The sequence below is a fragment of the Adiantum capillus-veneris genome, chromosome 14 (genome assembly GCF_014529385.1).
Source record: "Adiantum capillus-veneris isolate H3 chromosome 14, ASM1452938v2, whole genome shotgun sequence".
Lineage (NCBI taxonomy): Eukaryota > Viridiplantae > Streptophyta > Polypodiopsida > Polypodiales > Pteridaceae > Adiantum > Adiantum capillus-veneris.
The window spans coordinates 130,706,940-130,734,550 of NC_140944.1; the positions used below are offsets into that span (position 1 = coordinate 130,706,940).

At 43.3% G+C, this 27,611-nt stretch overlaps 2 protein-coding genes across 3 annotated transcripts in view; one reads left to right on the forward strand and one right to left on the reverse strand.

Annotated features, from left to right (window-relative positions):
* Window positions 1-23,541, reverse strand: part of LOC147443121 (peptide deformylase 1A, chloroplastic-like) — a 51,498-nt gene extending 27,957 nt beyond the window's left edge. Inside the window, exon 1 of the mRNA XM_086529052.1 lies at window positions 22,993-23,541. Coding sequence (XP_086385178.1) covers window positions 22,993-23,364 — 372 coding nt within the window. The 5' untranslated portion in view covers window positions 23,365-23,541. The remainder of the gene's footprint in view (window positions 1-22,992) is intronic.
* LOC147443120 (uncharacterized) overlaps window positions 1-27,611 on the forward strand; it is a 131,477-nt gene that overhangs the window by 50,002 nt on the left and 53,864 nt on the right. The gene's annotated exons all lie outside the window — the stretch shown is intronic.

Genomic DNA, 27,611 nt, shown 5'->3' on the forward strand with positions numbered 1-27,611 from the left:
ATCTTCGAGAAAGTCATACCGGTTGGCTTTGTAAAAATTCTTGTTTGCATAAAAGTTTCCGTCATTGGAATCTGAGCTGTCTGTAGACGAGTCCTCAGTAGAACTGCAGGTCTCTGGGCGAGATGTAGCCTTCTTTGCCTTTTTCTTGCCCTTTCCGAAGCTTTGTTTCTTGCTTCGCTTTTTACCTTTTCTGTCTTCTTCGCTCGAATCTGAAGAGCTAGAAGAACTGTTAGATGAAGAAGAAGAAGAAGAAGAAGAATTGGGTACTCCTTCAAATCGGAACATGCTTCTTCTGTTTCTTTGCCTTGTCAAAAGTCGACTGACGACCCAAATATCCCGGAAGTCAATGCTTTTCTTTTGCTTTTTGCTGTGCTTTTTGGCTTTCTTTTGCGCGTCAAAAAGTTGAGCAATCCATGCATCAACCACCTCTTGTAATTCCTTCTCTGAGTACTGTTTGTGATCAGAAGGTTTCTTGAGAGCGGGTTTCAGGGGTGGTGTAGTGGTTTTCTGCCACTGCGCATGCACTTCCTAAAAAGAAGTCTCGCTCATATATTTTGCCAATTTCGGATCCTTCGCAAAACTGAGCATCATCTTTGTTGCATCGCCGATCAATTGACGACGCTTCATCTCTCTTTGCTCCGCCTGAGTAGGCCAAGGCGGGCCATACTCTCTGCCGGAATCTTCGTTGTGATCCCTGCCCGCATCTCCAGATGCAGAGGGAGTCAATTGATCCTTGCATGAAGCCATAGGTGCCGCGGAAAAAAATTGGGGATCGGATTTCCCGTAGAAGAGAAATCGGTCGTGCTCTGATACCACTGTAACAGACTTGGATGCTCCAAGTCAAGAATCAATCGCGACAGCACCAAATAACCACTTCAAAACAATTCACAAATCACAATAGATTTGCACTGGCCCGGCGGAGTTCTGTGCCTAGAGATATTGGGCCCAAAGACTGGCGCCCCTTTCGGTATTTCTTTATGTATTAAATCAATGTCAAAGTACAAAGAGCGGTTAGGGTTTCACTCTCAGACTCTGCGTCCAGATGCTCTGAGAAGTGAGGCCCTCACCGCATATTTAAATGTTACAAGGGATGCCCAAAAGCAGAGCCCCAAAAGCTTGAAAGCAAAAGCAAATTCTCTCTCTCTCTCAATGAGAGTAAAAATAAAGCAATTCAACTCTCTCTCTCTCATCCAATTCTTTTCGTAGCAAAAAGCCAAAAGCTGGGATTTACGTCGCTCAAAAATAATAATAATAATAATAAATAAAAATTTAAAAAAATTCCACCTCCGCGATTTCCAAAAATTAGGGTTTCTTGCAAAAATTAGGGTTTGCAAGAATTTTAGGGTTTCTGCTGTCGGTAGCCACGTCATCACTTTGTGACAACCCCTATGGAGGCTTTAGACCAAATGTTTATGGAAAGGAAGTTGGAACGCGAAGCACGAACAGCAGAAAGAATGGCAGAAATTGATCGTCAGTACCAAGACAAAATGGCAGCCATAGCGCGTGAGCGCGAGCAAGCACGCTTGGAAGCCAAAGTAAGACAAGCAGAATTTGATTGCGAGAACAAAGCAAGACAAGAGAAGGGCGACCAGCACATAAAAGAGTTGTGGTGACTTTTTTCTATTGTGCAGGCGCAGTTTGCACAGAATCACGAAAAGGAGACTCTGAAACCGGCCCGTGGGGCGGTAGGCGTTGGCTTTCACCCGAAATTCTTTACTTTAGACACACACATAGCACTTTGCAAAGAGAACCTACGACGGGAATTAACACTTGAATACACACACGGCTCGGAAGCTAGAATGCCTCAAGCAGACGCCGACAACCTGTAGGCCCCAAAATTGGCGCTTCTTTCGGTATTTCTTTATTCTTTAACAGAGGGAATAAAACATGTGATCTCCTACGAGCTGCCCCGCACAATCCAGGCTGAGAGACACCTGTTCTGGCCCGATTTTGGCAGCATAATTGTACTAGGACGCTTCACAATCAATATCCCCACGCAATAGATAACTTTCCCGACGCATACGAACACTTTGCAAAACCTGGCGAGAATCTGCAGCACGCTGAATTCTCTGTTTTCTGCCCCGAAAATGCACCAGATTATCTCTACAGCGATCCCCTCGCGTCCCCAAACCTCCTGGGGGTATTAGGGTCCGTTTAGGGCCGAAACCCTAAACCTGCAAAAATACACAGCAGGCTGTAATTCCCTGTTTTGGGCTCCGTTTCGCGTGCTGGTCACATCTGTAGCAAGACCTCGAGCTCCCGCACCTATAGGGCTACTTGCCCTTTGAATTGGACGAGATTTCTCACGTGAAACCTCTCTGAATTCACCTGTACTTGCGGGGGATTAGCCACTAGCTAACCTAGTACCTGTGCAAGAGGCTCTTGCCTCGGCAATCGCACATGAACGCACACAACTGTACATCAGTCAAATGAAAAGCCCTCTTGTGGGGCATCACATAACTGCATGTAAGGGGGAGAGAGAGCAGTGTGTAGCGTGCAGGGCATCACTCCTAGCACCACACTGTACATGAGAGGGAAAGAAAGCACTCCATAGCTCTTAACCTGAGACAAAAACCAAAAAGAGGCCTCTCCCAGCATAAAATTCAGCGCCCTTTTTTCTACACGAGGCAAGTTCATGAAAAAGTGACACTTGGCGCATTTACAAGCTTTTGCCCGTTTCGGGGTTGCCGCCTAAAAATCTCCCGACTGGTCGCCCAGTTGACTTCGCGGCAGAGTTGTAAAATGTTCACCTAGTCATACCGGACGAAATGACGCGAACACATTTCACCGCCCAAAATAGCAGTTCCCTAAATTTTAGGAAATGATTCCGTTGGGCTCCCAATGGTTATCTGACCATCTATCCTCGTTGGGACAGCATCCAAAAGTGCAATGTGGCCCAACTCTCGAATACTTTCTGTTGGTAGTCACACCTTGACTTTAGGCCTTTATTGAGTTCACTTCCTAGTATCCACCAACTTGCTAAGTGCGACGGGGGGACCTATATGATCTTGCTCTGAGCCTAGACATCCTCTTACTATACAAATTCCAGTGCCGACCACTTCCCGTCTGCAGGTGAAACTACCGTTCACATTGGCCATACAATGTCCGACCGTTTGCTACTTCAAAAAGAGGGTCTCAAAAATAAAACAAAACCCATTGGAAAGAAACCAACAACTAAAGTTAGCAGTTGCCACGTCCTCCTGACATAGTTAACAGCTGCCACGTCCCCGTGACATACCCCCCCCTCTTGAAATCGCAAACGTCCTCGATTGCATACCATAAATACACGCCACTGATGATCTTGTGCTATTAACACTCTTTTATCATTGCATGTATCCGCAAGAAAGGTCGTAACACATAGATACAAATGACTTAATTAGACCTTCATACTTTTGTCATTTCCATCTATTACACTGAATTCATATGTACATTTGGTGTACTATCATTACCCCTCCTTTGCACAAGTTGGGTTGGGACATACGTAGGTTGTAACCCAAAGGCTTCAAGATAAAGCTGCTGTCACAAAAATACGGAAGCGTAAACTGACGTTTAATTGCACTTCAAATACTCAAGAGAATTAGAGGGAGAGAGAAAACTTGACACTCCATTGGGGACCAGAAGATGGGCTGGTCCCCCCCCCCATAAAGAGAATATCTTTATTACTAAGGGAAAATCTTTACAAGCACAGGAACGGGGCATACGCCCGTCCTCTATTCTTTCTTCTGTTCTGTTCTGACTACTGATTGAGAAAGTGTTTCCACTTTCTTTCTGCTTAGGGGATTTCCCCTCTTCTGCGAGATTGGTTGGAAGCTCTCGAAAAGAGAGTATCTTCCAAAACAGCTCATCGGAAGCTCTCAAAGAGGAGAGTCCATCTTCCGTTATGTGTTGCCTTCATGCTCATTCATTCATGCATCGAACACAAAAGAGAAACAAGCAAAATGCACATGCACATGCTTGCTGTAATTTTCTGCACATAACCTGAAATTCTTACCTGTGCACACCCCTACGCCGAAAGAGAGGTCTTCTTCGCGATGGAATCGCGCCAAACTTGATGTAGACTTAGGATAAGGAGAGAGAAGAGAATTTCTATGGCTGATCTGCTGAAAACAGTCCTAATCGAGGTGATTAGGGGCTGAAAACAGAGAATTACAGCAGCCGCACTCTGCTAAGAGAGCGTTTACGGCAGCTTCTCGCGATGAAACTTCACCAGAAGGTGTCTATGATTGTGAGATCCCTTGTTCTTGACAATGGGAGCACAAGGCTACCGTATATGTCGCAAGGGGCTGCTCTCAAGCTTCAATGGAGGGCTCCACCGCGTAGAGCACGCTCACATTAGGGGGGGTAGGTGCACTGCCAGCCCTGAAAATGGGGGAGGGGGGGCTCCTAAATAGCCATCAAGGAGAGGGGGCGCTAGGAAGAGAGAGAGGGTGAGAGTGAGAGTGAGAGAGAGTTAGTTTGCATTGGTAAGTTACTTTAAAAACTTAAAAACCATTCAACTTTTGACTTTAAAAACTTCTAGCTCATTAATTAAAAATGTGCAACTAACTAACAAATGCTACCAATGATTCTTTTATGAGAACACCAAAGGTCTGCCGGCCCAATGCCGCACTGGCACTGCACCGCCTTTACCTGTTCACACTTGTTCGGCCGCCTGCCCGGGCACGGACCGTTAAATTTAATTTAACGAAACTTACCCTAAGGCTTTATTAGCTTTATTAGCCTTAGGGTCACTGTTCTAAGGACCCCATCTCATTCATGTGCTTGTACTGACGCGCGTATTTTTCCTGAGCCTAAAGTCTGAGGCTACTGCTTACCCCTTTCTGAAGACCTGATTTCCCAATCACTAGGGCTTCAGGGTAATTTCTGCTAAGGTCCCTATGAGGTGTTGTGGCCCGCATTTAGGCTCACCTGAGGCCTTAGAACTGCTAGGTCTATTCTGGTGTACACACAACTAATTAGATGATTCTGTTCTCGTAAATAAATTAATTATTTACAAAGTCTGACTTAGTTATAGTTGCAATACATTTGGTGACTCTGACAGTTCATGCTCTTCCATCCACTTGGTATCCATAGGCGGATAGTTGTTGAACTTCACCAAATAGCATCTTGCAACCTGTCCTTTAACTTTTTTGTCCTTGTGTGCCAAAACTTGCTTAGGCACTAGGATCTCATCAAGTTCTTCAACTTCTGGCTGATCCTCATCTGCCATATCTTCTCGCACATCACCCACGAAGGGTCTTAGAAGACTCACGTGAAACGCATTATGAATCTTCCACGCATCAGGCAATTTCAGCCTATAAGCCACATCGCTGATCTTGTCAAGCACTTGAAAAGGCCCATAGTAACGCATACTGAGCTTAGGAAACAGCCCTTCCTTGCCCTTCATTTTCTTTAACCTTGCCTTTTCGAACCTTAACAGAACCCAATCACCAGGTGATAACAGCAATTCACGACGGTGACGATCAGCAGCCTTTTTCTGTTTCTTTGCCTGCGCTCCAGAAGTCCCGGCTGAATCCTTGTCTTTGGTGGCCTTTTCTGACCCGTGTGACGCATCAGGAGCCGTTTTCACAAAGGGCTTCTTCGCTGAATTTTTCTTTTGCTGCCCTCCTTTGTCGTTGCTCGGAAATCCATTGTCCTCTCCTTTCAACAAGGCAAGACCAATGTTCGCAACTTGCATTAGCTGAGTGAGGGTAGCCACTCTGTTCTTGGTAAAGTAATCGCGAAGCCCTTTAGGCAACCCACAACAGTACTTCTCTATCTGCTCTGTCAATGACACAAATCTGTAGGTCACTGAGAGTAACACTTTACAAAACCTCCGATTGTACTCCAGCAAGCTCTTGCATGAAGCTGAAGTAAGCCGGTGCCAATCTGTCATGACGTCGGCTTCAAATTCATTTGAAGCCAAGCAGATGCAAACATTTGCTTGAAGTAAACCCAAGTGGCGGGTGCCTGCCCTTGCATTAACAATGTCGTCCACCACGTAAGCGCATTGTCCTTAAGAAAGTGGCATCTTTCCTTACTTTCGAGGCCTCTGTAAAATTCCCTCCTTCATAAGCTGTATCAAACTGCTGGAGGAAAGTGAGAGCCTTTGTCTTATCCTCGAGAAGCAGCTTTTGGAACAGCAGATGCGGTGGGCGAACATCTTGTCACAGTTTCACTTCCAGATTGTCCATGTGCAGGGACAGAAGAATGTGGTGGTAGATGCTTTGTCTCACAAGCCGTTGATTCTGGCTATTTCCGCGATACATCATAGGAGCTTCGAGGATATGGTCAACCAGTATGGCACAGATACAGATTTTGCAAACGTTTTCACACGGACACGGGACGGGAGACAGTAGCGGAATATTCCATTCGGGATGGCTACTTGATGAGAAAAACCATGTTGTGCATTACACAACCGTTGAGGGAAAAGGTTATGACTGAATGCCACTATCCACCTTTTACGAGTCACCACGACATTGCTACCACCATGAAAGGGGTAGAGAGATACTTCTTTTGGCCGAGACTCAAAAAGGATGTGGAAGAGTTTGTGCACAGTTGCTTGGTATGCCAGAAGGTCAAGTTCGACAGGCATAAAGCACAAGGATTGTTACAGCCTTTACCCATACCCACCCGCCCCTGGGAAAGTATTGCAATGGATTTCATTTTTGATCTCCCGAGAACACAGAGTGGTCACGATGGTATTTGGACTGTTATTGACAGATTTAGCAAGCATGCTCATTTCATTCCAGTGAAGAAAACAGTTAAGCCAGATCACTTAGCGAGACTGTTTGTGGCCCAAATTTTCAGATTACATGGCATGCCTGAGACGATTGTCTCCGACAGGGACCCCAGATTTACGAGTTTGTTTTGGAAGTCAATTTGGGAGAACATTGGCACGCGGTTGTAGTTCTCGTCATCGTTCCACCCGCAGACTGACGGGCAATCTGAGATTGCCAATTCAGTGGTTCTAGATTTATTGAAGTCTTATACCTCGGATCAGAAGACTCAATGGGAAAAGTACCTACCTTTGGTGGAATTTGCCTACAATCACACGATACACTCTTCGACGAGAAAGGCGCCATTTGAGATTGTTGAAGGTGCTGCGAAGGTTCCACCCTTCCTGAGCACGAAAGATAAGATTTTTGAAGCGGATGAATATACGCGAGACTTAGATACGGCTTTTGCCAAGGTTCGCGAGACTTTGCAAAAATCTCAAGAACGACAGAAAAAGGCAGCGGATCGCCATCGTCGCGACTTGAAATTGAAGGAGGATGATTGGGTGCTCTTACGTTTTGAGAAGGCACGCCTGAGAAAGAAAAAGGGAAAGGAGATGCTTTTTTCAAAGCTTAGTATGCGATACTACGGACCTTTCTAGATCTCTGAAAAGATAAATGATGTCTCCTTCCGACTGAAACTGCCTGATACTTGGAGGATTCACAATGCATTTAATGTGAGTCTCTTGAAACCTTTCAAAGGTCATGTGCCTGATGATGGGGAGCCTGATAAGCAACCCGAAGTGGAAGAAAACGAGGAGATCCTTGTTCGTGAACAGATTTTGGCACATAAGGATACGAAGAATAAAGGTAAAGTCCGAAGGCGATTCTTGGTTAAGTTCAAGAACTATCCTGCATTGGATGTGAAGTGGATGGAGGAGGAGGACCTAGCAGATAGTCCTCAGATTGTGAAACTTTACCTCAAAGCTTTTGGTTTAGCATAGTCTACTCCAAATGGAACCCAGAACTCAGCTTGGCCGGAGATCTAGTGCAGTGGGATGCACAAGAGGGGAGTTACTCCGCTCCTTTGTCAACAGATGCCTTGATTTTGATACTACAGTCACTGATATCTCTTTAGTTTCAGGGATACTGAAAGCTGACAGTATTCTGCTGTATTACTTTATGAAATGGAATTCCTGAATATGATATCGATTTGTTCTTGACTTCTTTTAAGTGCAGGAACTGATAGACGAAATGACTGCAGCATTTTGGTCTGATTGATCTCGAATAGACATGGTTGCAATAGGGGTTAGTCAATCGGACATCGATGAGGTCCCGATTGGATCTAGATGCGATTGCTAGCTACATTGCTGATAAATCATGGTCTAAGATCCGAATGAATGTTGAATGTCATGTGATGTCCTGTGATGTCTAGTGATGTCCTCTAATGTCAGGTGATGTGACTGTCGATTGGTACATGTGCTAGATGTGTGTTCCTAGTACGTAGGTACTAACAGTCAATGTCTGCTAAGACGGTTTATGGCCTCTTTCTGTTTTGCAGGCGTAATCGAGGGCGATTACAATGCTTTCAAGAGGGGGGTATGTCACAAAGTGATGACGTGACTGCCCAAGAGCATTCAGGAAACCCTAACCCTAGCTGCTACTGAAAACCCTAATTCTGGAAACCCTAACCCTAAAACCTGTTGTCACGGGGACGTGGCAACTGTTAACTATGTCACGAGGACGTGGCAATTGCTAACTTTAGTTGTTGGTTTCTTTCCAAGGGGTTTTGTTTTATTTTTGAGACCCTCTTCTTGAAGTAGCAAATGGTCGGACATTGTATGGCCAATGTGAACGGTAGTTTCACCCGCAGATGGGTAGTGGTCGGCACTGGAATTCGTATGGTAAGAGGATGTCTAGGCTCAGAGCAAGATCATATATATCCCCCCGTCGCACTTAGCAAGTTGGTGGATACTAGGAAGTGAACTCAATAAAGGCCTAAAGTCAAGGTGTGACTGCCAACAGAAATTATCCGATAGTTGGGCGACATTGCACTTTTGAATGCGGTCCCAATGAGGATAGATAGTCAGATGACCACAGGGAGCCCAACGGAATCATTCCTAAAATTTAGGGAACTGCTATTTTGGGCCATGAAATGTGTTCGCGTCATTACCTCCGGTATGACTAGGGGAACATTTTACAACTCTGCCGCGAAGTCAACTGAGCGACCAATCAAGAGATTTTTAAGCAGCGAACCCGAAACGGGAAAATGCTTGTAAATGCACCAAGTGGCACACTTTGGTGCACTTTCCTCATGCAAGAAGAGTTGGCGCTGAATTTGATAATGGGAGAGGCCTCATTTGCTCTCTGTCTCACCGGTTAAGAGCTATGGAGTGCTTCCTTTCCCCCTTATGTACAGTGCGGTGCCAGGAGTGATGCCCTGCACGCTACGCACTGCCCTCTCTCTCCCCTACGAGCAATATGTTATGCCCCACTAGTGGGCTTTTCATTTGACCAATGTACAGTTATGTGGGTTCATGCGCGATTGCCGAGGCAAGAGCCTCTTGCACATGTACTGGATTAGCTAGCGGTTAATCCCCCGCAGGTACACGTGAATTCGGAGAGGATTCACGTCAGAATTCTCGTCCGATTCAAAGGGCAAGTAGCCCTACAGGTGCGGGAGCTCGAGGTCTTGCTACAGATGCGACCGGCACGCGAAACGGAGCCCAAAACAGGGAATTACAGCCTGCTGTGTATTTTTGCAGGTTTAGGGTTTCGGCCCTAAACGGACCCTAACACCCCCAGGAGGTTCGGGGACACGAGGGGACCGCTGTACAGGTGAACTGGCGCATTTTTGGGGCAGAAAACAGAGAATTCAGCATGCTGCAGATTCTCGCCAGGTTTTGCAAAGTGTCCATATGCGTCACGAAAGTCACCTATTGCGTGGGGATACTGACTGTGAAGCGTCCTAGTACAGTTATGCTGCCGAAACGAAATTGGGCCAGAACAAGTGTTTCTTCGCCTAGATTGTGCAGGGCAGCTTGTAGGAGATCACAGGTTTTATTCCCTCTGTTAAAGAATAAAGAAATACCCAAAGGGGCGCCAATTTTGGGGCCTACAGGTTGTCGGCGTCTGCTCGGAGCATTCTAGCTCCCGAGCCGTGTGTGTACTTAGGTGTTAATCCCCGTTACAGGTTACCTTTGCAAGTACTCTGTGTGTGTTTAAAGTAAAGAATTTCGGGTAAGAGTCAACGCCTACCGCCCCACGGGTCGGTTTCACCTGCAAATCCTAAAATCAGCCAGAACCCTAAAACAACAAAAACCCTAACCCTAACCCTAGGGCAGCAAGGCTGAGCCCGAAATTTGCGGAGATCTGATGACGTGGCACCGTACGACAGAATCCGCTTTTTGCGACGCAATCTACGGCAACTGCTTTTCTCCACGCAATTTGAGAGAGAGAGAGAGAGAGAGAGAGAGAGAGAGAGAGAGAGAGAGAATTATTTTGCTTTAAAAATTTGAAAGCTCTAGAGAGAGCTTGTGAGAGAAAAGAACCCTTGCTTTATTTTAAGCTTTTGGGGCTCTGCTTTTGGCATCCCTTGTAAACATTAAATATGTGGATTGGGCTCCCACTCTGCAAAGCATCTGGACGCAGAGTCTGAGAGTGAGACTCGAACCACTCTTGTACTTTGAACACTGATTAATACAAAAAGAAATACCGAAAGGGGCGCCAATCTTTGGGGCCAATATCTCTGGCACGGAACTCCGCCGGGCGGGCCGGTGCAAATCTATTCTGAACTGTGAACTGTTTTGAAGTGGTTATTTGGTGCTGTCGCGATTGATTCTTGACTTGGAGTGTCCAAGTCTATTACAGCTTCCCTCAACACTCGTTTGGAGCAGATGCAGCAGACACACACTTCTTCTCGAGCAAACCCTTCTACTGCTACACCCTCTTCTTCAGAAGCTTCAGTAGACGCACACGAAGACGAACCACATCCTACAACAGAGGTAGACAATAATGAATTACACCTTCTTCATAAAAATTTTAATTCCGCACAGAAAAAGAAGCTCGATGTTAAGCTGCCAGAACCATACAATGGTCGCCACGACAAGCGCGTGCTAGACCAATGGATATTTAAGATGAAGGTCTACCTGTCCAATACGGACTTGGTGGAAAGTAAGAAAGTTGCATTAGCCAGTTCATTATTAAAAGATACAGCATTCCTGTGGTGGCAACGTAGAGTTGTTGACGGTAAACGCACCCCTTCATGGGACAAATTCCAAACAGGTTCCTTGGCCGCGTATATCACAGAGTTCCGAAGGCCAACTCTGGAGATAGAGACCCTCAGTTCCTCGGATAAACTACACAATTTCATCGACGGACTAGAACCCAACCTGAAGGATGATGTGCAAAAGTTTAACCCAACTACACTGGATACTGCCATTGCTTATGTCGAATGACTTGGAGACAATCGCCGTCCAACACAAACCTCATTTATGGGCAATCAGTCTTCAACCAGTGGCCGCTTTTCTCAACGTGGTCGCCCAAGCAACTTTAATCCTAATCGGCGCTCACTACAGCAGCCTCAGTCTTCTGGACAACAATTTTCCAGACAGCAGTCTTTTCGGCCTCAGTTCTCTGGACAAGCAGCAGCTTCATATAATGGCTCCTCTTCTAGCAACAACAATCAGAATCAAGGACAGTTTCGGTCCGACCGCCGAATTAACGGCCTTCGTAATGGTTCAATAGAGCAACAAGCCTCTTCGTCGGCTTCCTTCACCTCTCAGTCCAACAGCACAGGATTGTGCACAATTTGTGGTGGATCACACATGTGGTATGAATGCCTGAAGCGTCCAAACCCTTCAAATATACGGCAAAATTCAAATATGGAGTCATGTACAGATTCATAACATTGTCCACCTCCCATAAAGGACAAAGGCAAACAAGCAGTTCGTGCGATTCGAGTATCCAAAGTGGTTAGCGCCTTAATGCTAAATGCCCACAATTGCACCTCAGTTCCTATTGATCTTTCTAACCAAGTGCTCAGTCTTCTTGGTTTCAATGATCAACATCCAATCAATGTGCGATGTTCCACAAATTTTGTCAGCACTTCTTTAGTCAGCAAGCTTCACCTACCAACCCAACAGAGTTTGGAAGCTTTTCAAGTGGAACTTGCAAATGGTTCATTTTTGAACTGCAACAGGAAACTTCAACAGTTACAATTTCAAATTCAGGATTACCAGGATCAGTTAAGCTTTGCAGTAATGCCCTTATCGCACTACGACATGATTCTTGGTCAATCTTGGTTGTATCAGTACGATCCTGTCATCAGTTTCAGAGATCATTCCATTCGGCTTTATCATGATCATCGAGAAGCGGAACTTCGTGGTCTTTTTAATGCAAAGCCTATCACCTTGGTCTCAACTTTACAAGTTAAGTGTTTGGTTCGCAAGCGTGATTGTGCAACAGCCTTGGTTATGTTGCAAGAAAAAGAAGCAAAAACGGAAGAAACATCAAAATCCTCAACATCACCCACTGCTTACTTGCAACAGCCCTTCTTTAAACCATCCATGGACTTATTTCCTGATGAGCTCCTAACTACATTACCTCCTCGTCGTCCTGTGGATCATACAATCGATTTGATTCCCGAACAACCTCCTCCAGTTCGAGCTCCTTATCGCGTTTCATATTCAGAATCTCAAGAAATTCAGCGACAATTGGAAGATTTATTGGATAAAGGTCATATCTATCCCAGCAAAAGTCCTTTTGGCGCTCCAGTCTTATTGGTAAAAAAGAAGGATGGCTCCATGCGTCTTTGCATTGATTATCGTGCTCTCAATAAGCTGACGATAAAAAACAAATTTCCTTTACCTCGCATCAATGAACTCTTTGATCAACTATTGGGTTCACGGGTCTATTCCAAGATCAATCTGAAGTCAGGTTATCACCAAATTCGCATTAGAATTGGCGATGAATACAAAACAGCTTTTCGGACAAAGTATGGTCATTATGAATTTCTGGTCATTCCTTTTGGGTCAACTAATGCCCCAGCAACCTTCATGACCTTGATGAATGAAATTTTTGGCCCTTATTTGGATAAATTTGTGATCGTGTACCTCGACGACATCCTTGTCTTCAATAAAACCATGGCAGATCACAAAGAACACTTGCAGATTGTCTTTGAGACATTACATACAAATGTATTATACATCAACAAGAAGAAAAGCGAGTTTTTCAAGGATCACATGGAATACCTTGGACATGTGATTTCTGCTACAGGGATTGTTGTGGATCCAAAGAAGATTAAGGCCATTGTTGACTGGCCTTTACCTCTCACTATTACAGATGTGCGATCTTTCTTGGGTCTTGCTAATTTTTATCACACGAAAGTCTATAAATTCTCAGATATTGCTTCTCCTCTAACAGAATTGACAAAGAAGGATAAGCTACATTGGACTCCTGAAGCAGAAAAGTCTTTCAATGAACTCCAGCATGCTTTGACGACAACACATGTCTTAGCAATTGCAGATCCTACTCGACCATTTGACGTGATGACCGATGCCTTTGATCAAGCATCAGGTGGTGTTCTCATGCAAAATGATCGTGTCATTGCTTTTGACAGTCAAAAATTTTCAGCAATATAAATGCGATACCCAGTATATGATAAGGAATTTTTCGCTATCGTACATGCTTACCGCACTTGGAAACATTACCTTCTTGGCGCAGATTCAGTGGTTAAAACAGATCATCAGTCTTTGACGTATATTTTTACTCAACCAGTGATGAATCCTCGTCAAGGAAGATGGGTTGAATTTTTGGCAAATTTTCACATAGTGATTCAGTATATGCCTGGTCTACAAAAATGTGGTAGCAGATGCTTTGAGCCCACATGCCTCAAGCAACCAATTTTGCCATAACAAATGTACATATGGAAATTCATGCGTGTTTCAAGAATGAATATTTGACAGATAAAGACTTTGGAGATGGTTTTCGAGCCCTCAAATCTCTAAGTCCCACTCCTTCAGAGATGAATATGTTTGCAGCATATACAATTGTGGATGAGTTACTCTACTATAAGGATCGTATTTGTGTTCCACACAAAGGATCTTTGAGGAAGATTTTGATACAGGAACATCATGAAGTACCTTTTGCTGCACATCCTGGAGTTAACAAAACATATCGACTTTTGTCAGCAACATATTTTTGGCTGCAGATGCAAGCAGATGTTATTAATTTTGTGAAAGCTTGTCACTCATGTCAGATCATGAAGCTTCTTGACAGTTACCTCAAGGTTTACTTCAACCTTTACCCGTGCCTAACAAAAGATAGGACAATATCAACATGGATTTTATTACCACTTTGCCTCGATCACCTAAAGGCAATGCTCAAATTCTTGTGGTAGTTGATCGATTTTCCAAAATGGCGCATTTTATCCCTTGCAAGAAAACAATTTCTGCCCCGGATGTTGCAACACTGTTCGTCCAAAATATTTTCAGATTGCATGGATTACCAAAATCCATCACATCCGATAGAGATCCAAAGTTTACAGGACATTTCTGGACATCACTATTCAAGCCTCTTGGCACCAATCTATTGTTCAGTTCAGCCTACCAACCTCAACACATGGTCAAACAGAAAGAGTGAACCAAATTTTAGAAGAGATGCTTCGATATTACATTCAGACTCGATGCATCTTGGGAGGATTATTTGCCACTTGTGGAGTTTGCTTATAATAACTCTCCTCATTCGGTAACTCGAATGACACCATTTCAAGCAGCATATGGACATACTCCTCTTGTGCCTACGAACTTTGTTCTTCAACACAAAGTAACGTTAGCAGATCAATTGGTTCAAGAAATGCAAGATGTCCTTCCACAGATTCGAGATAAATTGCTACATGTTCGACAAAGTTATCAGAAGCAGGCAAATAAGCATCGTCGATATGCAGAATTTAAAGAAGGTGACTTGGTTTTATTGTATGTAGCACCCCATCGCTACAAAACAGTGAAGTCAGTCTTTCCAAAATTGCGACCTCGCTTCTATGGACCTTTCAAGATCATCAAGAAGAATTCAGTTCTCAGCTACAAGTTGGAACTTCCGCCTTCATGGGAAAAAATTCATCCAACTTTTCACATTTCCTGGCTCACAAGTATATTCAAGGAGATTCGCCTGTTGCAGACTTATCTTCTTATGTGTCAGAAATTGAGGATAAACACATAATTCTTGTCCCAGAAAAGATTCTCAATGTTCGTCAAAAGGAAACTAGACAAAAGATCATAACTGAATTTCTTGTTAAGTGGATGGACTTAGATGAGTCAAATTCTACTTGGCAAACTCATGAAGAAATGCAACAATATCCTCACCTCCTCCAAAAATTCTTCGACAAACGGCAGACTTTCATTTGACACATGGGTTTTATTTTAAGAGGGAGGGAATGTCACGTTTGTGACTTAACTACATTACAATACTTACTCATTGATGCAGATATGCGAAGTGCCATGCCAAGCAGAACCCCTACGCTTGGATGGTCACACCTCTTCGCCCAAGAGACGCGCCTCTTCGCCAAAAGCCACACTCCTTCGACGACTGGTCACACCCCTTCGCTCTACGGGTGCGACTCTTCGCCCAATGGTTGTAGCTCTTCGCTGAAAGGATGTGTCTTTACATCTAAAGTCATGTCTCTTCACCAAGAGATGTGTCTTTTCATTTGTGTCTCTTCGTCTCCTATATAAGGAGCCCTTGTATCACACTTTCAATCAATCAAACACAAAGTCTTCTGAGTCTTTCTTTGAGTTTAGTTCAGTTTCTTTAAGTCTTAATCATGAGTTTAAGTACTTAACAAAGGATTAGTACCTAGAATCATCACAATCCAAGCGTAGGGGTTCTCCTTGGCATGGCACTTTGCGTATCTGCAACTAGGAGTAAATGTAATATTGCAACATAGTCACAATCGTGACATTCCCTCCCATTTAAAATGAGAGCTCGTGTCAAAGAAATGACTTCTGATGTTGATAGAACTCTTAAAAAGCATTGAATCTCCAAAAATCTTCAATCTTTGAGTTAATTGAAACCTTTGTCTTGAAGCTTTGCTTCTAGCCTTCTTCCGAAACCTTTTTGCTTTGATTGCTAAATCCCATGTCATTACAATATTCAAAGACTTTTTAGACGACTTTGGCATAATCAGGTTAATTGCAACAAGAGATTGATCTTCAAAATTCTTCATGTGATGTAAGGAATCAGATTTAAAATCTTCCAATATCTGTGAAATATTTGGTGAAGAGGAAATTTTTTCAAGGCATTCTTTGAAGGGGGTAACTTCAACTTTACTAAGCATTGAAGAGGATTTTGGCTTGAGATTGTAATCATCTTCCAATAATGAATCCCAAAATTCTTCATGGTCATCTTCAGAAACTTCCACTTCATGACTTGCAATTGGCAAGTCATCGTCCAGCAAAGAATCAAAGAAAGCATAGTCGGCTTCAGACTCAAAATCTGCAACCATGTCCTTATCTCTGTCTGGTAACGAAGTATCATTTGGAAAAACTTATTTATCAATAATAATTTATGCATCTGCATCGGAGATCATATTTGCTTCATAATCCATTGTATCATGTTGTTTGACTTGTCGTGAGGCTTGAATCGCTCCCGTTCCGCATGATAAAGCCCGTGTAAAATCAGTTCTCAAATTGATAGTATGTCCTCAAAAGCTAATGGCTAGATCATATTGAAATAACCAATGCTGACGAAGAATCATGTCGTTACAAGACAAAGGCATGACTTCGAAATCCAATTGATCTGCATAATCTTGAATACCGAACTGCAACTGTCGAATTGTCTCATCACAAGTTAAAATTGATCCATCTGCTAATTCCACATCATATAAGTGAGATGTCTTCTGAGTTGGCAAGCCAAGCTGTTGAAGTATTTGAGTGCTGACGAAATTATTCGAACATCCGCTGTCCACCAAAACATTGATGGAAAGACCGTTGAGAGTTCCAAGAAGACTCAAAACCTGCTTTGAGAGAGGCTCCAAAACTGAAGAATTGCACCGAGCATGCTTCATAAGAATAGTCGTATCCTCTGAGACGCGAATTGTATTGACCACTGATTTTCCTTTATCCTTAGCAGAATCTGGTTGTTCAAAATTCGATGATGTTTCCGCATTGAAATTTCTTTTCAAATTAGACGGATTTGGTCTCTTTGGACATTGATACCATCTATAGTCACCACTGCAAATTGTACATAATCCTTCCTTCTTTGAAGTCGAAGATGCATTTGACGAAGAGCCTTACTAAGTATTGGAATGCCGATCTTGAGAAAAATCACGTCTTTTACCACGATCAAGTGGAGGAACATTTGAAGAAGATCTTCTTTGAGATTGTCGATCTTGAAAATAGAACCTTGAAGTTGAATAAGGTGTTGGTGGCTTGCTGTCTGAACTGAGATTGATGTCGCTGACTTTGGCTATAACTGTCTCTGTGATCGCGCTATGAAAAGCAAGAGCTATTTGAAGATCCGTCACCGGGGAGAAAATTCCGTGTAGGGCGCCGATTATCGCCAATACGCTCCACATAGGCAATTGCAGCATCCAAGGTGGTAGGGTTGTATTTGTGCACATCGTCCTTCAGATTGGGTTCGTGTCCGTCAATAAAACTGTGAAGTTTATCAGAGGGACTAAGGGTCTCTATCTCCAGAGTTAGCCTTTGGAACTCTATGATGTACGCGCCAAGGAACCTGTCTAGCTCAAGCGGCGAACAGAGAACCGAGCATGGAAATCCGCATTGGCAGGCTCGAACGCCTTGCGAATAGCACGTCGGATTTTATCCCAAGAAGGTGTGTGTTTACCATCAGCAACCCGTCGTTGCCACCAAAGAAATGCTCTGTCTTTGAGCAGAGAACTAGCAAGTGCAACTTTTTTACTTTCGACCAAGTCCATGTTGGACAAGTAGACCTCCATTTTGCATAGCCATTGGTCCAGCATGCGCTTGTCGCGGCGACCATTATAAGGCTCGGGCAGTTTAACATCAAGCTTCTTCTTCTCTGCAGCATTAAAAATTTTATAAAGTAATTGAAGTTCACGATTGTCTACCTCTTCAGTTAAATTTGGTTCATTTGGTTCGTCCACTGAAGCTTCGGAAGAAGGCATTGACTCGGCATGTGTAGTCCGAGAAGTTGTAGGACGATTCCGAGAATTGTTTTGCGACTGTATCTGATCCAAACATCTGTAGTGATGCAAGACTTGTGGAAAGTGTGGCCATCTGCTCTTTGATGAGAGCGAGGGCGTCTTCCGACTATTCGACGCCGTCTTGTGATGTCGGCATGGTGATTCCTCAAAAGGAATAACGAACAGGTGCACGAGCAGGTGCTGGGACGGGTACTTCGAAAGCGGAAAACTATATATACCTTCATAAGTCCAGAAAAGTCTGAACTCACGAATTATAAGAGGGAATAAAGCACTCATAGAACTATAAAAGCAAGGGACATAAGAAAAGAAAAGAAAAACAAAAACAAACAAACTAACTAACTAAATCACTTTGTTTGCTACGAAACAAAACTAAATAAAACAAAACATTATTAACTTAAACATGTTTTTAGAAAAGGCATGTGTAAAATAAGTTGACGCAACTTACTTGGCTTAAAACCAGTACTCAACTTTAAGCAAAAAATAATAAGACATCTTAAAAACTTAATCCTAGAAATCAAACTTCACAAAACAACTTCTAACGGAACACATTTTTAAGTCCTCAGGTAAGCTAAATACGAAATCGAAAAATGAATACTACTACAAACCTACAAAGAGCAAAGAACCAAACTTGACAATATGTAATCTCAACTTCGCTGCTTGTCCAAACAGGAAGAATAAGATTATCACCTTTATCATGCATAGCTTGGACAATAGCTATGACATCCCTGCTCATGTCGTCAGTGCCCAAGAGTAGGTGCAGGTTTATATAGAGGTCATTCATGCTTTGAACGTACTCTACAAAACCAATGAGCTGAGTTTCTATCACCCTCTGGAGGTGATGGGCATACTCAGCCATGATTAAGGCTAGCATTTGCCAAGCTATAGTAAAAATACTAGAAGCGCTAAAGATCAAAACAACAACATAAGGTGTTATTAAGTCAAACAATAAGTGGGCTTTTTAGCTCCCCACTTCTATTGAATTTACTACTGATTATCTTGAACATTCCAAAGGAAGAAACATTAAAGATAAACTTACTACAATGCAAAAATGAACGAACGTTTTTCATGATTCTTTTGAAAGAGTATCCTTTTTCAACTAGTAAAGAAATAAGATGGCAAGATTGAACAACAAAAGCAGATTTACTAGAACAAAGACGAGAAAATCTAAATAGTTGAGAGCAAATGACACCGTACTTAGCTAAAAGAGAAATGTTCGAAGAAATGTGAGGCATACGGATAATATTTAGATTGGCATATTCTGGTTGAAGGCGCTTATCATAGATATCACTTCTAATCCCAAGGGAGTCTGAAAAATCTTAAGGTTTAAAAAGGCACAACAATCACTATTTGTGGTACAGTTGATTTCACAAAACTCCTTGGGATAAATTCCTCCCCCTACAGAACTCGAATTCAAGTACATAAAATCTTAAATGAGCGGAAAACTATATTCGGAACGAGTTCCGGCTCTAAAGTATCCGGGATAATGATCTCTTCACGTTCCTACAGAACCTCCTCGGGAATCTCGTTCATGTACGAGAGGTAGAGAGTAGGTGCAGGCAGTCCGTCGTCACCCATCGTGCGCACACAAGGAGGCTGCCGGAAACTTCAGCGCTGGAAAAATGCAGAAGATCATTCGAAGTGGCTGGCGGAGGGCACCCACGCTCCAGATCGTTAAAAGGGACCATTGCGTTGAAGTTGTTGGGTTATTTATTTTATTTTTTAACTTTCACCAAAGGGTGCCCACTGAGTTAATAAGTTGAGTGGCCAGCCAAACCAACTTACATGTTGGCCACTTAATAACAAGATCACTGGCTGATGAGTGGGTTAAAAATAAACTATACGCTATAGCTTCAATGTCATGCGTAGACTTTTACGAAGAGCTGCCAGCATTGGGCTGCATCTATTGATGAAGAGGCGCAAGGCTGAAGGGCACGCTAGGGGAAGAGGCATACGCCAGGGCCGAGAATCTCAAGGGGGTGCAACCCTTCATCTGCAAGAGGTGCAACCCTTCGGAGAGGTGCATGCCAGGATTGGCACCTATTCATGAAGAGGTGTTGTTCTCCAGTGAAGTGTCCAGAGATTCGAAAGGGTGCCAGCCGATGAAGAGGGGCTATCCTTGTACACGAAGAGACACCACTCGATGAAGAGGCATACGTCGAGAATTTCAGCAGGTATGCCGCATACACACATCTCCTTCTCTTTAGTTATTTATGTATTTAGAAGAGAGGGTTTCGGATTACCTCATACTTGTCTATGTGTATTCCATCTTTCTGCTGCTTCTATGCAACTCCGGGAGAGGGTAAAGTGTAGCGGCAAGGGTGAGAAGCTCACAACCTTCGGGTCCCGGGATAAAAATTTGCTCTGATACCACTATAAGAATTAGTGGTGCTAATCCTATAATTAAGACTTAAAACTTTATACTTAAGATCAAACTAAGACTCAAGAGCCTGAATGTGTGTTTGATTGATTGAATGAATGCTTGAAAACTGAGTACAATACGCTTCTTATATAGGAGACAAAGAGACAAATGAAAAGACACGTCTCATGGTGAAGAGACATGACTTTAGACGTAAAGACACATCCTTTCGGCAAAGAGTTGCGACCATTGGGCGAAGAGTCGCAACCGTAGAGCGAAGGGGTGTGACCAATCGTCAAAGGAGTGTGGCTTTTGGCGAAGAGGCATGTCTCTTAAGCGAAGGGTCGTGACCATCCAAGCGTAGGGGTTCTCCTTGGCATGGCACTTTGTGTATCTGCAACTAGAAGTAGATGTAATATTGCAACATAGTCACAATCGTGACACTAGCCGCATTTCGAATCCGTCGTGCTCGCTAATCACGGCCGCCAAAACACGAGAAACCCATCTGCAATCATCCCTTAGGCAACTGCAGCAAACTTCGACGATCCACATCTTGCTCACCGAAGATCCGATGAATGAGCCGTCAGTTTGTGCTGACTCCCAGGCAAAGCCCAAAAAACACCAGATGACATGACTTCCCAAGCAATCAAACTAGCTAACCCTAGCCCCCGACAAACTTTGAAGGCTCCATAACTTGGCATCCAGGACTCAGATTGACGATTTGAAAAGACCGACAAGCTCCATAATTTAAGCTTTATGCATCTAGCACTTCAAATCACCTTTGACCACCTGTTCCCATATGCCCTACCCGTCTCAGATCTGCAACCACTTCCAACTTTAAACTGCAATAACTTTCTCACTAGGGCTCCGTTTGATGAGCCGTTTGGACCAGTTTACTCTGCACTTCAAGCTCTACCTTTTTAAGCAAAAAACCAACCCTTCATTCAATCTTCACCTGTAAGCTCAATTGGTTCACTTTGAGGCACTTTTGGTCTACAAAAACCCACATAATGCATACATTCCTGCTAATCTAATGCCATAAGCACTTCTAATATAGATTATAGATTTCTCAAAGTTCATAGATACAGACAAAACTCTATTTTTCAGCTTGTGCACGCAAAGACGCACGACAACGCGGCTGAGAAAAACACCATAGATGTTGGGTCCTACGGTGCACTGCTTGCTCTGCGCTCCTTGCTCTTCTTACTCTCTATCTTCTACCTCTTGCTAGCGCCATAGGTGCAAGTGGATGGGTAGAGTAGCATGCTGCAATTCCCAACGATTTGGCATGTGAAAAGTCACTTATGAATAGATAAGTGTAAAAGGTGGTGCCCACATGCACATAGGGTTAGATGTGCACGTGACAAAATAATTCTTCTTTTTGTTAAAGGTAGTTCCTCTTTTTGCTAAAGGTAGTCTCAAAGGTATAAAAATCAAAGTTGTCTTAATGACGCAATTTCTTGTAACTCTTTCGTGATCTACTCTTCCGATGCTTCCCTTTCTTCGACTCCCATCGGTCTTCCTTGCTTTCAAAAGTAGATTGCCGACCATGATAGCGAGGGAAAGACTTGGACTTCCATCCCTTGCGTGAGCATTCTATGTGTTTTAGTATTTCGTTGATCTTCCGCTCCATGGCTCGTTCAATGTCCTCTTTTGTCAAAAGATAGATCTTTTTGTTGAATTTCAGATTTGCTTTAACTTCCAATGACAACTTGAGAAAAGGATCGGCAACCTTCTGCGACCTCTCATAGAACTCTAGAATCGATTTATGGTCCACAAACTCAGCATAATTTGGATCCTTAATATACTTCATCAAATGCTTTGCACAAGTGCTGGTTTGCAAAGGCCGTCAAAGATTTGCAAGTTGTGGATCCTCAAAGAGAGTTTCCTCAAGTGGGTCGTCCAACTCCTCATCAGTCACTTTGTTGTTATCTGAATCTCCATTGCCATTAGATTCACCTTCCCACAAAAGTGTAGGCGAGACACGCTCCCCTTCTGGATTGAATTCTCTGTCATAATCCATGGCATGTGCTACAAATAGTAAGACGGATCCTCCAAAGAAGAAAAAAATCGATTGAAGCTCATATACCGCTGTAACCGGCTTGGCACTTTCAAGGTTATTTTTACATTAATTAATCAACACTTTGCAATCTGCTACCAAGCTGATTTGCTAAAGTGGACCCCCAAGGCACCACTATAAAGCCAACGCCCATATGGGTTCACACTGAGTAAATCTTGCCATGTCATCAATCGTAAAACACACCGGTTTTTCCGCCTAAAACGCACCGGTTTTTATGTGCTACCCCATGTCATGCAACCTCATCTCTCTCTTCTCTCTGTCTTCAGCTTCCTATATTGCTGCATCCCGATGACTTGGTGCATTAGCATTGCATCAATGGCACTTGCATTGCTCCACCTAGGAACTCTATTTCTCCAATGGCATGCCACTCCTGACTTTCTCGCTGTATTCATGTTTCAGATGTCAAGATTGTAGATTGAGACACCAAATAATTATGTATGTAGAATCTGTTACTTTGATCAACCATTTTCAAAAGTCTCATTGCTTGAAATGTTCAAATGTATTTCTTAGTAGGAGTTCATATATAAACGCACATATAGCTCATAAGCCTTTCAAGTCATCCACAAAAAGGGGAATTAAGTCACATGTGAGTGCAACTTAACGGACAAGGAGACTAGCTTCTACCAGTAGCAAGTGCATGCAAGATCTGCGGCATGGAGAACCTAGAAAATTGAAGTACCTGGAGAGGAATGCCAATTTGAGGGGCAGCAACCCCAACAGCGGGGACTGCACGCATGAGGGTAATCATGTTCTTTATTATCTGCTGGATGCGTGGGCTGGTGATCTCTGCAACGGGAACAGGAGGGGCCGGCTCGATAAGAATGGGGTCACCAGCTTTGACAATCTCAGGAGGCTTGGGTGCAGGGGAGCCAAACTTGAAAAAGGAATAAGCGACGCCCTTCCCTCGAAGGGAATGAGGAGCAAGCCTCCAGGCTGCCCTTTTGAACTGCTGCTGCGGAGATGGGCAGAGAGAAGCTTGCACGTCGCCAACGCCGAACAAACGACCTGTGAAGGCTGGAGCCGCCATTGGTTTCGCAGAGGCAAAGCTCATCAATAACAAATTTGTTCTCTAACTGGAACCATCGCCACCCTTGTTGCTCACGTATTGTGTAGGCTTAGGGACAAGGTTAGAGATAAGGGTATGGTCACGTGAGGCTTAGTTATTTGTAAGCCTCGACAATTCTGACTATAGCAGGTACGGCATTTCAGAACCTCACCGAGAGCAGCGGGCAGTTCGAGGGAGGGCGAGGTGCAGAGAGGAGAGAGAGAAAGAGGTCTGATCGGCAAGAAACCCACATAGTTTGAAAACTATGCCTTTTAGGCATCGTAACAACACTATGCCAGTGGAAAGTTGCACTCTGTCAATCTTGGTCGGCTCTTGTAACGAACAACTAAGCCTCGTGTGACCATATTTTGATAGAGCACCCACATCCTCAATTACTTGTCTGCATTAGAAAAATAGAATATTCAAGTCGAAGCTGAAATTGAAAGCAAAGTAAAGTTACTATTTTTAAAATAGTAACTTTTGCAAGTAGTAGGTTTGATCGGAGGTCTCTTTAGATCTCTCTCATTCCCTCTTGTGTGTAGCTACCTTCTTCTTATGATGTGGTTCTTGCCTTTGTGTCAGACCTTTGTGCGCCTATTGTCTCGCCCCAAGTTGCTCTCTCTCTCTCTCTCTCTCTCTCTCTCTCTCTCTCTCTCTCTCTCTCTCTCTAACAGCTTCGTGAAACTGCTTAGGATCTCGCTCTCTTCTCATGCGTGCACGGGTGAGCTTGCACATATTCCCCTTCTCTTTCTCACTTGCCTTCGCCTTGTACGTCTTGCATTGTGGGCTCTTGGTCTTGAGAGCGTGACGCAACCTTGGATCTAATATATCTAACTCTATCATTCATCTGGCCTACTCACATGTTGGCACATATTATTTAGTTCAAATTCATTATTTGCAATCGGTAGTCGTCAACAATTCCATAGACAATGTCGAGCTATATATTGAAAACCAAACAGAATCGAAGACGAACGATTTGAAATGTAATCACTAGGAAGTATAAGGATGAAGCATGCATGATCGTCATGATAATTAGACTAGCTAAAACAATGGCATGCACGCTTGTCATGTCTACTTACTATAAACTATATAATATATATTGAGTCCTGACATCAACAAATAAGCTTTGACGAGGATTGGAAGCATCAAAACCATAGCCAAAAAGAGAATACCATAGTACAAAATCTTAGGTGGAAGTTGATGATGACAACACATCCACACAAAAATGTAACATTTAATGGTCTAGTAACTTGTGTGTAGCGGAAAATAACATAGACATAGTGAGCATTTCATTAGAATAGATTCCTAATGAGCATAGAAAGAGTGCTTGGATGGAGAGAGCAACAAAAGCATAACACCTAGTTAGATAGGCATGAACAATACTTCAAAAAGAGAGAGAAATTAAGCTGTTGACAACAGTAGAGGACTGGATTTACATGAAGCCCTCCAAAAGGCTTTGTATTATAGGTGTCCCCCATCAAGGGGGGCATTTTACAATACAATAGTTTGTGTTCCTTCAATAACTTCCTGATGCAATGAACATGGAAGCTTCAAGCACCAAGCTCACACAACATCAATTCCCTCACGGTCTCATACCCAAGACCTCCCACACCTTCGAAGATGGTGAGAGCTAGCGGGGTATGAGAGTAGATCGAGAGGAAGAAGGAGTATTCTTACGAGAAAGAAGTATGTCTCCTCACATAATCACTCATAATATCTTAGCATAGCTTAGTAATTAGCATGCTAGAGGAGATGAGCATGCATTGGAGCTTGGCTCTTGGTTGGATTTGCATCACAAAGCCAAGAGTTGTTGGTGTAGGCCTCCCTTCTCACAAGCTTGGAGTAGATGATGAGCTTTTCATTAAAGCTTGAGAAGGAGAGATAGTCTTCTTTACTTCACACATGAGCTTGTGTGAGTGTGTAAGTGATAATGCCTTGCAAAAATCAGCCCCCTCTCTCTCTTGGTCAACCCCTCTTGCTAATTGCACCTGCTGGCATCCTATTGGACCCTGCAAAGCTTAGCCAACGACAATTAAGAAGCATAAGTGATAGCCTTGTGACATGTGTCCCCCTTTCCCCTTTTGTGAGAGCTTTAGTTCAATTAATCTCTCATTGGACCCCTTAGTCTTCTACCCAATAGTAAGCAGGCAAGCCATTGGGCTGTTGAATGCTCATTGGACCCCTTGGGAGACTGTCCAATAGTCTTCTAGAGAGCTTAATTCTATTGGTTCTTTTATCAAGTGTTTTTAAATGAATTAAACTAAATGTACTCTAGCCTAATTCTCATTGTTCCACCTCTTTTGCCATCCAATAGGATTTGAATGCACCTTGGGGGCAACTAGCTAGGGAGTTGCCATGTGTCCACTATGCCCTTTGTGTAAAGGGAGTTTGCAAGAGTGTGTGTGTGTGTGTGTGTGTGTGTGTGTGTTTCTCTCATATCCCCTATTAAAAGGGCTCACCCCCTCAAGGAATAGGAATGTGGGAAGACTTTTGAGTCTTCCCACAAGCATCCAATTTACCTAGAGTTTGACCATTGAACATAACTTTTGAATTTTGGAGGTCTTAATGGGCTGAACCTTAGGGTCTTTGAAGCCCATTGTTGCACATTTCTCTTTTGCAGATGGCCCCCCCTTTGGATCCCTACTTGACCAGTCTGCCAGCTTAACCAATATTCTAGCTTTTTCTCCCCTGGTACTTCCCCATATTAAATGATCAGTTTAACATGAGAAAATCATTTAGGAGAATTAGATATTAGTTATTATGACATTACCTCTCTCTTGAAATCATAGTCATCCTCGACTATGGGGTAGAGAAGATAAAGCCTAGTCATTAGTCCTTTTCCTAGCGTGTAGAGGATCCCTATTTTACCCTACGACATCGTTCCAAAATGGATGACTAATCCATTTGGTGCTTGAGAGCCTAAGCTGCCGCAGGCATGTCTGCGCATTAGTCCTATCAATCTTCCATAGTAGAGTGACAAGCTCTTCTTGGTGTTTAGAAGACGTCGTCTCCGCAAACTTGACCCTAAGCATGCATACTTCTTAACATTTGTGCACAATAAAGAAAAGAGAGTCTTATAAGACAAAAACTTTGTTCATTTTTTACATTTGCTTACTCTAGGGAAGCATTGTAAGCATTGACAAGGTTTAGGTTATCCTTTAATTGTACACCTTGCATCCATCTAGTATCTTCAAAAGGATAGTTCTTAAACTTAATAAGATACCGTCGGATAATCTTACCGTCTCTCAATGCCTTGTCTTCATGTCGAAGAATGGACTCGGGCTGCAGTACCTCTTCTTGGTCCTCGATCTCCGATGGGTCTTCAATAGTTGGTTCTTGAGGTGGCTCTCCTTTGTAAGACTTTATTAGGCTCACATGAAAAGCATTGTGTATGAGCCAATGATTGGGCAACTTGAGTTGATAGGCCATCTCATTGATTGGTCTAAGAATGGCCTCATTGATTGGTCTAAGAATCTGGAAGGGACCATAGAACCTTTTGCTAACTTTGCATAGTACTTTTGGTGTCCCGTAGGATTCTTGCCCATCGTGTGCCTTAATCGAGCCTTGGGAAATTTAAGCAAGACCCAATCATTTTCTTTAAAGGCTTGGGCTCTTCTGTGCTTATCAGCAGCAGAAGCCTTTTGCCTTTGCTCTATGAGATAGAGATAACATCCTTAATCTTTTGGAAAGATCCTTGTAGATCTCGGCTATACTCATCTGTAGCGAAGATCTTCCCGTGTACCTTAAGTAGCAGGGGACTTTTGGGTCTTCCCTCAATTACCTCGAAAGGTGCTTTTCCCATGGATGTATGTACCTCCCATGGTGAATTAGGGATTGGCAAAGGTTGAAGCATTCCAGGTTGCTTCCCTCTATCAAACATAGGCTTTTGGCATACCACACATTTAGAAACATACTCTTGTATGTTTGCTTCCATGGCAGGCCAATAGAAATATGTTTCAATCCCTTTTAGGGTAGACTGAATTCCTCTATGCCCCGCATAAGGAGGAGCATGAGATGCATACATTAATTTCTCACGTAGTAAGTTAGTAGCGCATAGTCTATTGCCATAGAGAAGATAACCATCTTGTAAAGTAAATGGTTCCTCTTTCTTCCCTAGTGCAAGGACTGAAATCACATCTCTAAAATTGGGATCAATATTGTGCTCATCTATCATAGAAGATAGATCATTGTGAGTTGCTATAGAAACCGCATTCACTCTCAGCCGTCTTGAGAGTGCATCGGCTACTTGATTA